This window comes from Eublepharis macularius, chromosome 16 (genome assembly GCF_028583425.1).
Source record: "Eublepharis macularius isolate TG4126 chromosome 16, MPM_Emac_v1.0, whole genome shotgun sequence".
Classification (NCBI taxonomy): domain Eukaryota; kingdom Metazoa; phylum Chordata; class Lepidosauria; order Squamata; family Eublepharidae; genus Eublepharis; species Eublepharis macularius.
The window spans coordinates 4,808,461-4,820,478 of NC_072805.1; the positions used below are offsets into that span (position 1 = coordinate 4,808,461).

The 12,018-nt window shown below is 51.7% G+C and overlaps 1 protein-coding gene across 2 annotated transcripts in view; it reads right to left on the minus strand.

Annotated features, from left to right (window-relative positions):
* Window positions 1-12,018, minus strand: part of SMC1B (structural maintenance of chromosomes 1B) — an 84,617-nt gene that overhangs the window by 38,067 nt on the left and 34,532 nt on the right. For both annotated transcript variants that reach the window (XM_055000437.1, XM_055000436.1), the window contains exon 14: window positions 2,329-2,445. In XM_055000437.1, the coding sequence (XP_054856412.1) occupies window positions 2,329-2,445 (117 nt within the window). The remainder of the gene's footprint in view (window positions 1-2,328; window positions 2,446-12,018) is intronic.

The following is a 12,018-nucleotide window of genomic DNA, read 5'->3' on the forward strand; positions in this document are numbered from 1 at the left end:
GTTTTGGTTCACAAACAGACCCAATTCTAGGCAAGTGGAAAGTGTCAGGGACACCTGTCTGGACATGTCCTCAGCTGAATAGCCAGTGATAAGCCAATCATCTAAATATGGGGAGATGCAGCAATCTCTAGTCTGCAGGTAAGTCACCACCACCACCACCACTATGCACTTTGTGAACACTCGGGGAGCAGTGGATAGGCCAAAATGGAAGACGTGATACTGAAAAATGTGACCGTTATAGGTGAACCGCAGATACTTTTTGTGTTCTGGGAAAACGGAAATATGAAAGCAAGCGTCCTTAAGGTCTATGACTGCAATCCACGACTGGGGGGGAATACGTTTCATGACCATTTGGAGCGTGGTCATCCTGAACTTGCGCACCATTACAGATTTATTCAGAGCACACAAGTCTAAGATTGGACAGAAGCCTCCGTCCTTCTTTTCTACCACAAACAGCGACAAATAGAACCCCCCTTTAGATGAGGGTTCCACCACCTCCTCGATAGCCCCTTTCACCAAGAGGGCATCCAACTCCGCTTGAGCCCCAAAGTGAGACATGGAATCAGAAGAAGGAGGGAGCCTCAGACCAGGTAAAGACAAAAATTCAATTTTATAACCAAAACGTATTATATCCAACACCCAATTTTCAGACGTGATTTTACACCAACTAGAATAAAACAAACTCAACCTGTCCCCAAACATGGGGTCTGAACCCTGTAATAGTCAGAATTGCTTCTGAATAGGTTGTTGATCTCTAAGGGGTTGTTGTTGTGAGCCCTGCTTGTTCCTATGACTCTGCCTCTTTCTAGGAAAAGAGGATTGGGAACTCAGGTAAGGGTGCTGCGATTGTTGAGCATACCCCTGGTAAGGCTGGGAATGCTGGAAATGTTCCCTCAGATAGAACCCATACTGCTGTTTCCCAGAGGACTGATGTTGGGGAAACACTCTATAAGATTTGGCAGTAAGTCTTTCCTTTCTTTTCTGCAACAGATATTCGTCCATTTTATTGGAGAACAGGGTTTTCCCCTCAAAGGGAAGATCCTCCACCCTGTTCCTAGTGTCTGTGGGCAACGCTGTGGCACGAAGCCATGCATGTCTCCGCAGGACCACCACAGAAAGGAGACTCCGGGCGAAGTGTCTGCCACATTGCAACTCGCATTAATCTGGTGGCGGAAGAGTCGAGTTACCTCTTCCTGGATCACCTTCAGGAGAGCCCGCTGATCTTAGCTTAGGCACAAAGGAAGCAACGTTAGTCCACAGCAGCAGCTGGTAGGCCGCCATCATTGCTGAATAATTAGCTATTTTAATATTCAATGCTGTGGAGGCATAGACCTTCCTGCCCATGGCATCGATTTTCTTCCCCTCCTTATCCAAGGGGGTGGTGTGCGGACCTTGTCTAGGTCGCGTCTGCGTGTCTTCCGTCACCAGTGAAGACAGCGGAGGATGCAGCGAAAGGTACGGGCAGACATCATCCCTTGTCCTATATAAGCCTTCACATTTCCTGTTGGTCGGTGGAGCAGAAGCAGGCTTGAGGTTTAAGTTGGTCAAGAGGTCAACAAACCCTTCAATGATTGGCAGGGACACGTTGTTGGCAGACCCTGCATATATGTGCTTCAGGATCTTATATGTAGATTTCTGCTCTGAAGAGGAGATATCAATCTCCAGGGCCCTGGCCATGCGACCCAGCAGTTCCGTGGAGGCGCAGAAATCCTCAGTTGGAGAAGTGTTGTCCAGAGCCCCAACTGTCCCTTCCGGTGATGGTTCTGATAGTGGGCTAGGGCGGTGGCAAAAGAGGAACTGAGGGATGTGGGGGCACTCCACCTACTTAAGGTGCCATTTTCGGCGGGAAAGACAGCTGCGCATGCGCGCTGAGGGGCGGGAGCGCCCCCTAGTGGTATTAAGCTAGAAAATCTCTGAATTTGGCAGGCCTGCACGTGGGCAGTTCCATGTGGGACTGCACAGGAAGACCACTGATGAACAGCAGGGTATAAATATTTAACTAGATAAATAATGCAGGAATCAACAACTTTTTTTATAACTTCTGAGCCAAACAACAAAATTCAGAGAAAGAGATCAAGGTTGCAGACCCCTGCTCTAATGTGTACTTTCAGTTTCCAGGGTGTAAGAGTGTATGCATATTGTGCTTTGTCTGAACAGATTGTGCATTTTAAAATACACCTGAGAGTTCTCTGCAAAACACAAGGTCTTCTCAGCAAACAAATGACATGATAAAGTATCCTGAAAAAATAAAAATGGTTGATTCAAAGAACTGCCATAAACTAGCTATTTATACATCTACAATAATGCCACAAGAATTAAAATTTTTACCTCATTAATTTTCCTTTGGAGCTCATCAATTTTTCTTGCCCTTTGTGAAACTCCTTCATTCAGCATTGCATGCTGTGACTGAATATTTACCAATTCACTTTCCAGCTTAGATTTCTCCTAGATACAAATAAAGGATAGTAGTACTTATTTAACCTTAAATGCTTAAGTTTAACCTTAGCTAATTAATCAGAACTGCTGACTAATCTGACTGTTGTAATTATTTGTTCAATTACAGAGATAGGATATTCTCTTCCAGAACTATTGTTGCAATACTAAGCTGTTGCAACAGCAATGAAAAGCTCTTAATGAAGGTAACAGACAAGCTCACAGGCAAAGCTCGTTTTACAGTTTGTTTGGGATCTTCAATTTAAATGAGACAGAAGTGACTTCCTTTTACTGAGTAGCTGGGTTACATCCTGTGAAGAGCTCCCATTTCAGGAGAGGACCATCTGCTGCCTTTAGGCCTCTGCAGTGCACACACTGAGCCATCTTGCAATAGAGATCTTGGAGGCCTAATTGTCCCTACCTTAGGCTCCATAAATCACAAACAAGGAGGATCAGCTAGAAAGAGGCAAGTTTTGAGAATGAAGGAAACTCTTACTTGTCTCTTGACAATTAGGCAACAGAAGGCCCTGTCTTGGGTGGAACCTGAAGTTGACTTTGGGAATGAAGGAAAGATTGGAGCACAAAATCACCCAGGATAGACCCCCTCCACTTTTGAAACCCTGTAAGGAGAAATTATAGCCAGCAAAAACAATAGGAAAAAGAAACACCTCAGGGAGTGGCTCAAAGAGAGCCTTGGCGAGGAGGGCTTTGAGAATGAAGTTTGGCTACCAAGTGGGGCACTTGTGTCTCCTCATAGGGAGCTAATAGGGAGGCAGCCCCAAGAAACTGTGTAATGACATGTCTGGAACCTGGGAAGAAAGGGCAGAGCCTAGTACTGTTGTTAGCAGAATGTGGGGCTCGTGGCCCAGCTTGGAAAAGCTCTAGCATACCGTGAAACTGGCCTGCCAAGAGCACCAGGAACAGAAGCATTCCCATGTTTCCTGGTAAATTCTGCCCATAGACTTCTGTCTGGTCATGAAAGGGGTATTTAACATGTGGAAACCATCTGATTTAAAGCACACATTTGGGCCACGAGTTGGCCACAGCACCAGTTCCCCAAGGTCTGGAGTCCCTGCAGGAGAACACTGACACTTTGCTGTTGACTGGCAAGGTCAACAGGTTGAAAGAGGAGCTTCTGAAGCACTCAAACACTTACTGGAGCACCTCCTTTTGCACCCTTTTCTGCCCACAGAATGCGGCACTCCCCAGCCCTGGCCGCAGTCACTTGGCTGGGGGGCTGGAATTCGCCTCCCCTGAGGAGGCGGAGGCAAACGAGGCTTCCTGGGCATCCGAGTATGCCCGGGGTGGTGGTGGTGGTGGAGACTGAGGCCTCATAAGGCCACTCCATCCAACCAGCCAGCCAGTTGCGCCTCGTGAGCGGAGGGAGGAGACTGTACAGCCTCAGCTTTCCTCCGCCCCATGTGGTCCAGTATCGGTGCTCTAGCAGGGGATCAGCGGTGCAGCTCGGCTGTCATATATGCCCCCGCATATCTGTCATGAATGTATATGGGCTCTGCCTCTGGACTCTGAGAGTATGAGAAGTTCTTTATTGCTGCAATGCCAGTAGGTTATCTCGCAAATGTTTACTTTCTCTTTCTCGCTCCGCTGAGTCTGTGTCCTTGACTGCCAGCTGAAGCTGGCTCGAAATGTATCCTTCTTGAGAACCAAAGATAAGTTCATCTTTCTCACTATCTACTCTAAAACAATGTCTCACTCTAACCCGCCCCCCCCCCCCAACGGTCACCTGTCCTAAGGCGGGAAGATTCCCCATAACTAATATTGCCAACCCCACATACGTCACTTCTGCCAATTTCACTGTCCAAGCACCTTGTACTGAATGGATCTCTAAAAAAGTTACTTCAACTGGAACACCTGTGTGTTAACTGTGGAGAACGTGGGGATTTAACTGCCAGGGACTGACATTGGCTCTGGCAGCACAATTGGCGGCATAGTGGCGGTGCAGTGTGGCTCCTTCCGGCAGCTCGTTGGTGGGGCCTTTTCTTTGGAGGAGCAGCTCGCTGCGCATCCCGGCTCTGGGCAACAGTTTGCTCGGCTGGGAGGGGGGCCTTTTAACCTACTGGGCCATGCTTATTAGGGCGCCCAGCGGCTCCGGAGGATGGGTGGCTCCTCAGGGAGGGAGGTTTGTTTCCCGCCTAGGGGCCTTGCTTTTCGGGCATGTGGCTCCCGGCAGCTCCAGAGGGTGGGGGCTCCTTGGGAAGGGAGTTGTTTCCTACGCCCCCTCCAGACCACGCAGCTTGTTGCTGGGTCTCGGTGCCTGCTGAGGCTGACCTTTAGTCAGGCCGCATGGAGCACGGCGGCATCTGAGGGCAGGAGGCCCCATAGAGAGAAGGTTTTCTGTGCCTGTGTGCCACTGGCTTGGGGGGCCTTTGGACTTTCAGGGCCTGGCTCTGCATGATCCCTCCCACCTCGTAGGCCAATTGGCTCGGGGGCTTGTTGGGTCTTGGCGCCACCCGGCCAGCCAGTCTTGGCTTATTGGGCACCTAGCCTGCCCCGGCTTGCTGGTTCTTTAGGGATTCGGCTTCAAGTGGCTGTGAAGTTCCTCTGAGCCGAGGGGTTTACTCCTGTTGCCAGCAGCAGGAGTGTTCTCTTGGACAGCTTGGGGACCCCTTCGATTTCACGGGGGCTCCCTGCTCACTGGCTCTTGGGGGCACCCGGCTCGAGTGGGGCAGTCATGCAGTGGCCTGGCACACCTTGTTGTGTGGAGCCTGTTTGGTGCAGGGGTTAAGCAACTCAGACCTGGGGTGGGCCAAACCGGTCTAGTGGTTAAGGTGTGAGGCACCAACTGGGATAGTGATTAAGAACAGCAAACCCTGTGCATGGGACCAGCAGGTGGTGTAGTGGTTAGGAACAGCACACCCAGTGTGGGGGGCCGAGTTGGCTAGTGGTTAAGAACAGCATACCTCGGGTGAGGAGACCATTTGGTGTAATAGTTAAGAACAGCAGACCCTGGGTGCAAGACCAAGCAGCAGAGTAGTAGGAACAGCTACCCTGTGGACAACCATTTCGAGTGGTTTTTAGAACCGCAAACCTGTGGCTGGGGCAGACTTGGGAGCAGTGCCCAGGGGCTTCACGGGACAACAAGGCTGCCAGGAAGGGCATGGGTCCTTCCAAGGGGAAGCAACCAGCAAAGCGCCCAGCTCGGAGACGGAACACGGGCATGGGGGAGGACAACACAGGGCACAACTGGCAGGAGCTGCCTGATAGCATTGCGGTGCTGGAGCGGGCCCATGGTGTCTGCAGCCCTAACCCAGGGACTAAACGCCAGAAGCTGGCTGGGGCCACCTTATCTAACACTTTTGCTAACAATGCCCGGTCTCGTCTATCTGCCCTTGAGGATGCATCCTGTCTCACATCGGGTCAAGTAGGGTCACCTGACATGGCAGGAGAAACCAGACACGGCACACAGCCACAGGAAGGCCATGCCAGGAGAGGCCGGACAGGTGGCAATAGCGGTCCAGCCACCAGATACTGAGGGTAAATCAGTAGGGCACCAAGAGGGACAGGCCTGGCCATGGGGACTCTGGGGTCAGACTGCAGCCTCTGCACCCCCAGGTGAAGCCCAAGCCCTGTATGCCCAGCCAAGCACATCATATTCACAACCCAGTACACCATATGCTCAGCCAGGCACATCCTATGCACAGCCAAGCACATTCTATATCCAGCAAAGCACACCAGGGGGACAACCAGGCATGGTGCAGGCTGTGAGTGGGAGTGGAGCGTGGCCCAAATGGGGGCAGCCGGCCTTTGCGAGTCAGCTGCAGGGGGTGGCCAGATGGCCCACTATTACACTGCAGGTGCCTGGAGGAGTAGGGGTGGGGGTGGAGTGGGGCCCCATCCCCTTTTATGGAACCCTGTGGGCCAACTATGGACCTGTGTCATTCAGGGCCTTGCCATGGGGGGATACTGCCATGCCTCTGGGCAATTATTTGATGCCACAAGGGAGAGGATCCTCGGGGGGAATATGTGGACGTCTTTATCCTTCTCTTCGGGGAACTGGAGAAGAAGGATAAGGAGGACTTGGACAAGTGTGATAAAGAGCGCCTTAAGAGCCGGAGGGTGGATCGGACCTTGGCTAACTAGCTGCCGGGTTTCTACAATACATGGACACTATTTACAGGGGATATTCTGATTTCGGTAGTGGGGCATGGATGCAATATGTTGAAGAATTTAGAATGTGGGCAGCCCTGAACCCCGCCATGCCTTGGGATCAGGTGCACCAGCAGCTCTGGCTGCAAGTCATGTCCCCATCGAGGCCAAACACAGGTGATCGCTCGGATAGTGGCCATTTGCTGCACTGCTCATCTATGAGCACCGGTGGTTATGGGGGGACAAGGCCCTCGGTAAATAATAGCTCCCGCGGCCCCATGGGGCAGTCGATTCAGCCCTGATTGCTTTGCTGGGAGTTAACCTTCCAAGGGGTTTGTAGCAGGAAAGGCTGTAAGTTTGGGCACAAGTACCCCATTTGCTGAGGCCCCCACCCATTCACAGTGTGCAGGAGGCAGAAGTCACTCAGTAAAAGGACAGGGGGCCCCCTGGCAGCCAACCTGCTGGAAAAAGGCCCCAGTCCGGTAAACCTGAGGGTCCTTGAGGACCTGCTGCAGCACTACTCCAGGTGGGATGAGGCCTGGTTTCTGTTACAGGGTTTCAGGTCGGGTTTCTGTATCCCCTTCCAGGGACCCAGATCCCCCTTCATATTATCCAATCTGTGTTCGATGGTTGGCATGGAGGGGGTTGTCTGGGCTAAGATTGACAAGGAATGTGTGAAGGGGAGAGTGCTTGGGCCAATTCCCTCTCCACCAGTCCCGAATCTACTGTTGGGGGTAGTCCTCAAGAAAGCGGCTGGTGAATTCCGGCTCATTCATCACCTCTCATACCCGAGGGGAGGGTCCGTAAATGACGGAATACCTGAACACTTGTGCACCATCCGTTATACTTCCTTTGACCAAGTGGTCAGGCTTGTGAGGAAGTGTGGGGGTGGAGAGGGCAAAATGTGACATTAAATCTGCATTCTGCCTTTTGCTAGTCCATCCTGAAGACTTTGAACTGTTGGGTTTTGCATTCGAGGGCCAGTTCTACATGGACAGGGTGCTCCCTATGGGCTGCTCAATTTCATGTACAGCCTTCGAGGGGTTCAGTTCCTTTCTAGAGCAGGCCCTGCAACAGCAGCATCAGTGCCGCGACACAGCACACTATTTAGATCCCTTGTAGGACCACAAAGGTCAGGGAAGTGCCTGGCTTTTGGAGGGTTTTGTTACCCTTAACCAGGAACTGGGGGTTCCGAGGGCCCACGAAAAGACGGCGGGTCCATCTCAGGTGCTGACCTTCCTTGGGATTGAGCTGGACACAGTCTGCCAAACATCTCAACTGCCAGCAGACAAGCTGAGGAACCTCCGGTTCAGATTAGCCAGCGTGAGAGGCAGTTGCAAGGTGTCGTTAGTGGAGCTTCAGCAGCTAGTGGGCCACCTTAACTTTGCCTGTAGGGTGGCGGCCCCTGGCAGAGCATTCTTGAGGTGCCTGTGCGACGCGATGGGCACCCTTAGGCTCCCGCACCACTGACTGCGGATTAATGCAGGGATGAGGGAAGACCTCCATGTATGGGAAGAATTTTTAAGCTCCTATAATGGGGCTTCCTTTTGGAGGGAGGGCTTGTTGTTGGAAGGAGAGCTCCAAGTCTCCTCTGATGCATCTGGGGTCAATGGATTCAGGGTGTATTTCCGTGGCCATTGGTGCACAACCCAGTGGCTGGCAGATTGGTTAGCTGAGAGTCTCTGCAGAGACCTTACCTTTCTCAAGCTTTTTCCTTTACTGGGGGCAGTCCAGCTATGGGGAAAGGAGCTAGTGAACCATTCAGTGTATTTTTGGTGCGATAACCTTGCGGTGGTCAACTTCCTATCCTCCAAATCACCCAGAGTGATGAGGCTGGTCCAGGCATTTACCTTGAAGTGCCTGCACCTTAATATCATGTTTACAGCCAGACATGTCCCAGGTGCGAGCAACAGAGTGGCAGACGCTCTCTCTCGCCTGTAGATGGACCAGTTTCGTCTGCTTGCCCCCAAGGCCGACTTGTGGCCAACCCAGATGCCTCAGGACATTTGCCAGATTGGCAGGCCGAGGCCTGCAGGGCAATCTAGGCAGCAATCTCCCCCAGCACCCAGAGGGCCTACGACAGGGCGGTCTTGCAGTTCATAGGGTTCAGGCGCCAGGTAGGTCTCCACCAGTTGTGTCCTATCCCAGTCGAGCACCTGATGCAGTTCTGTGTGACACAGTGAGGTAAGTACATTCAGGGCCAGCTGGCAGCACTGGACTTTGTGTGCAAGGCCAGGGGCCTGGTGGACAATACCGGGGACTTTAAAATCCAAAAGATGCTAGAAGGATGGGCCCGGAAAGGGGTGGCACCCAAGGATCAAACACAGCCCATCGCACCAGATATCTTGAGGGAACTGAGGTCAGAGTGGGCCTCGGTCTGCACTTCCAAGTATGAGAAGGGTCTCTTACATGCAGTCTCCCTGATTGCATTCTTTGGGGCGCTCAGGGTCAGTGAGTTGGTAACCATGTCCCCAAGGGATGAGTCAAACAGGGCCCTGCAGGCCAGTGATGTTATATGTTCAAAAGGGACCACATAGTTATAACCATCCGGCGCTCTAAGATAGACCAAAGGCAGAAGGGGGTGGAGGTCGTATTGGGCTCATATATGGAAAAGGACCTATCCCCAGTCCTCGCCCTTAGAAGCTACATCGAGGCATGCAGTGAGGATCAAGGGGTTCTATTTTGCCATGGGGATGGGGCTCCACTGACCAAGTACCAGTTCTGCACCATCACAGAGCGTGCGCTATCCAAGCTGGGCCTATCTAACATCAAATTCAGTACCCATTCTTTCCAGATCAGGGCAGCATCCACAGCGGCAGCCATGGGATACCCGAGATCTGCAATCCAGAGGGTAGGGCAGTGGCGCTCCACCACCTATCAGGCTTACATCTGCCCCTTGAACCAGGGGAAGCCTTCTTAATACTGTTTTTCTTTTAGGTGGGGGCAGCCTCTGGGACAGGGTGTGGATCCTTATCTGCGGCCACAGCATGGTTTTCTGGGCAGCGCACCAGGCAAAAAAGACGTGGATTGGGTCACAGCTTGGTGTGAGCCAGTGGGCCACCACTGAATGGCAAGTCAGAAGAGGCCTGAGGTGGACAGGACTGCTGCCGCTCTTGCTTGAACAGAGGGGTCCGCCACCCCAAATTCTGGTCGTGCACCCAGGAGGTAATGACCTGGGCCTCATTAAGGGTAAGCCCCTTTTCTTACAGGTGCAGGCAGACTTGCTTGTGATAGGCAAGTGCTGGCCTGGGATCCTGATAATCTGGTTGGCAATGCTTCCATGCTGGGTCTGGTGGGAAGCATTGGACCCTGCAGCAAAAGGGATCTTGGGGTAAGAGTGGACTGTAAACTAAATATGAGCAGTCAGTGTGATGTGGAGGCAAAAAAGGCTAATTCAATCTTGGGTTGTATCAAAGGGGCCATAGCCTCGAAATCGCAGGAGTTCATAGCCCCTCTCTATACTGCCTTGGTCAGGCCACACCTGGAGTATTGTGTGCAGTTCTGGAGGCCTCACTTCAAAAAGGATGTGGACAAAATCGAGAGGGTGCAGAAGAGAGCAACGAGGATGATCAGGGGTCTTGAGACTGAGCCCTACGAGAAAAGGCTGAGGGCCTTGGGAATGTTTAGTTTGGAGGAGATTGAGGGGGAACATGATTGCTCTCTTTAAATATCTGAAAGGCTGTCATTTGGAGGAGGGCAAAGAGCTGTTCCCGTTAGCAGCAGAGGGTAGGACCCGAAGCAATGGGCTTAAATTGCATGCACAAAGGTTCTGGCTGGATATTAGGAAAAACTTTTTCATGGCCAGAGTAGTTCAAAAGTGGAATCCGCTGCCTAGGGAGGTGGTGAGCTCCCCCTCACTGGCACTTTTCAAGAAGAGGCTGGATGAATACTTGTCAGAGATGCTTTAGGCTGATCCTGCACTGGGCAGGGGGTTGGACTAGATGGTCTGTATGGCCCCTTCCAACTCTATGATTCTAGAGAAGGCAAGGCGAAAGGCCAACAGAGACTTCTTTAAAGCCTTGGCGGGTGGGTTGGGAATTTACCTGCCCCATCCACAAATCAGGGCCGAATTTGCAGACCTCTACTGAGGGGATGGAGTGCATCTTTCAGTGAAGGGGAATGAGATATTCTTGCAGGACCTGCGGCAAGGGCTCAGGGTGGCTTTAGGCCACCTCTGGGGTGCAAAGGCCTAAGCAGAAGCTTGGCCTTGGCAGTGGCAGGTTAGAAGTAGGGGGGAAAACAGCGGGGCAGTGAGTACCCATGGCATATCCCCATTGGTGGGGAATTGGGGTGTCAGGAGCGGCTGGCTGCCTTATGGGCCCAGTGGGCGAGGACAGATACCTGGATGGAAAACCCCTGGAAAAGACAGTTCTCCCCCAGCTTTGTGGCTGGGAGGGGGGCCTTAAGGGGGAACCACATCGCCTGGCCAGGCCAGGGTACAGCCATACGAGGAATGGCTCACACTCGGGGCAGAGGGTGGCTCACCAAGACAGGTCAGGGCGGAGGTCCAAGAACGACTCCAGGGCCTGACCTGTACTGCTAGTTAGGCCCTTGCCATGTCTGCAAGTTATGTTGTTGTTATTCAATAAATGGCCCTTTACACTCCTATTCTGGTATCTGCCTTTTCATTCCAACTGGGGGGGGGGGTAAAGAACAGACCATCCTCTTCTCTCATTGGCTGCAAAAACTCTCTCTGTTTGTAGATACAGGACAGAGCTGCAGGGCTGTCGGTATGGATTATACATCAAGCACCCTCCACCTTCTTCCTAGCTCAAGCTCAGGGCTGTAAACATCAACCTGATCACCACTCCCTATCAAGCGTGTCACAGTGGGGTGGATGGAAGGAAAGGAGGCAATGGCTTGTTCTTGCTGTCCCTGTTGACTTGCGCTTTGAAAAGAGCATCCAGTAGACCCAACTAAATCCAAGATTCCTCCCCTCTACACACACTGGTAAGGAAGCATTTTTTTAAAAACCCACAGAAATGAATATAAATGCCTTAAGTGTATACTTTCTGTTTGTATGTTTATAAACTGAAAAAATAAATATATATTAAAATATTTTTTAAAAAGAAGAAAACTCCACAAAAATAGCTTCCTTTCAGGGCAGGGGAAGCTCCATCAAAAGGCAGCTGAAAAGGGGGAGGTACGATGCCCATGTGCTGGCTGCAAATCCAACCATGAGAAAAAGTGACCTCCCAAGAGGAACAAGGAAGATTGGGGGAGAAGGGAGAGGCAGCCACAGGACAAGCTTGGTGTCCTTGCTAGCCCATTGCAGATCTGCTCAGGTGCAAATCATTTTCTGGCTTTCTTTCTGGCTGTTTTTAATACAGTGAACCTGACCTGCAGTCAAAGAGTTCCCACTAACTGGTGCAACCTGAGGAAGAGACCAGGAGGAACCTGCAACAGGCATTCACTCACAGGCAGGCAGGAGAAAGTCTAGCTCTGGAGAGAGCAGGGCCTCCTAGTTCAGCCCCAGCC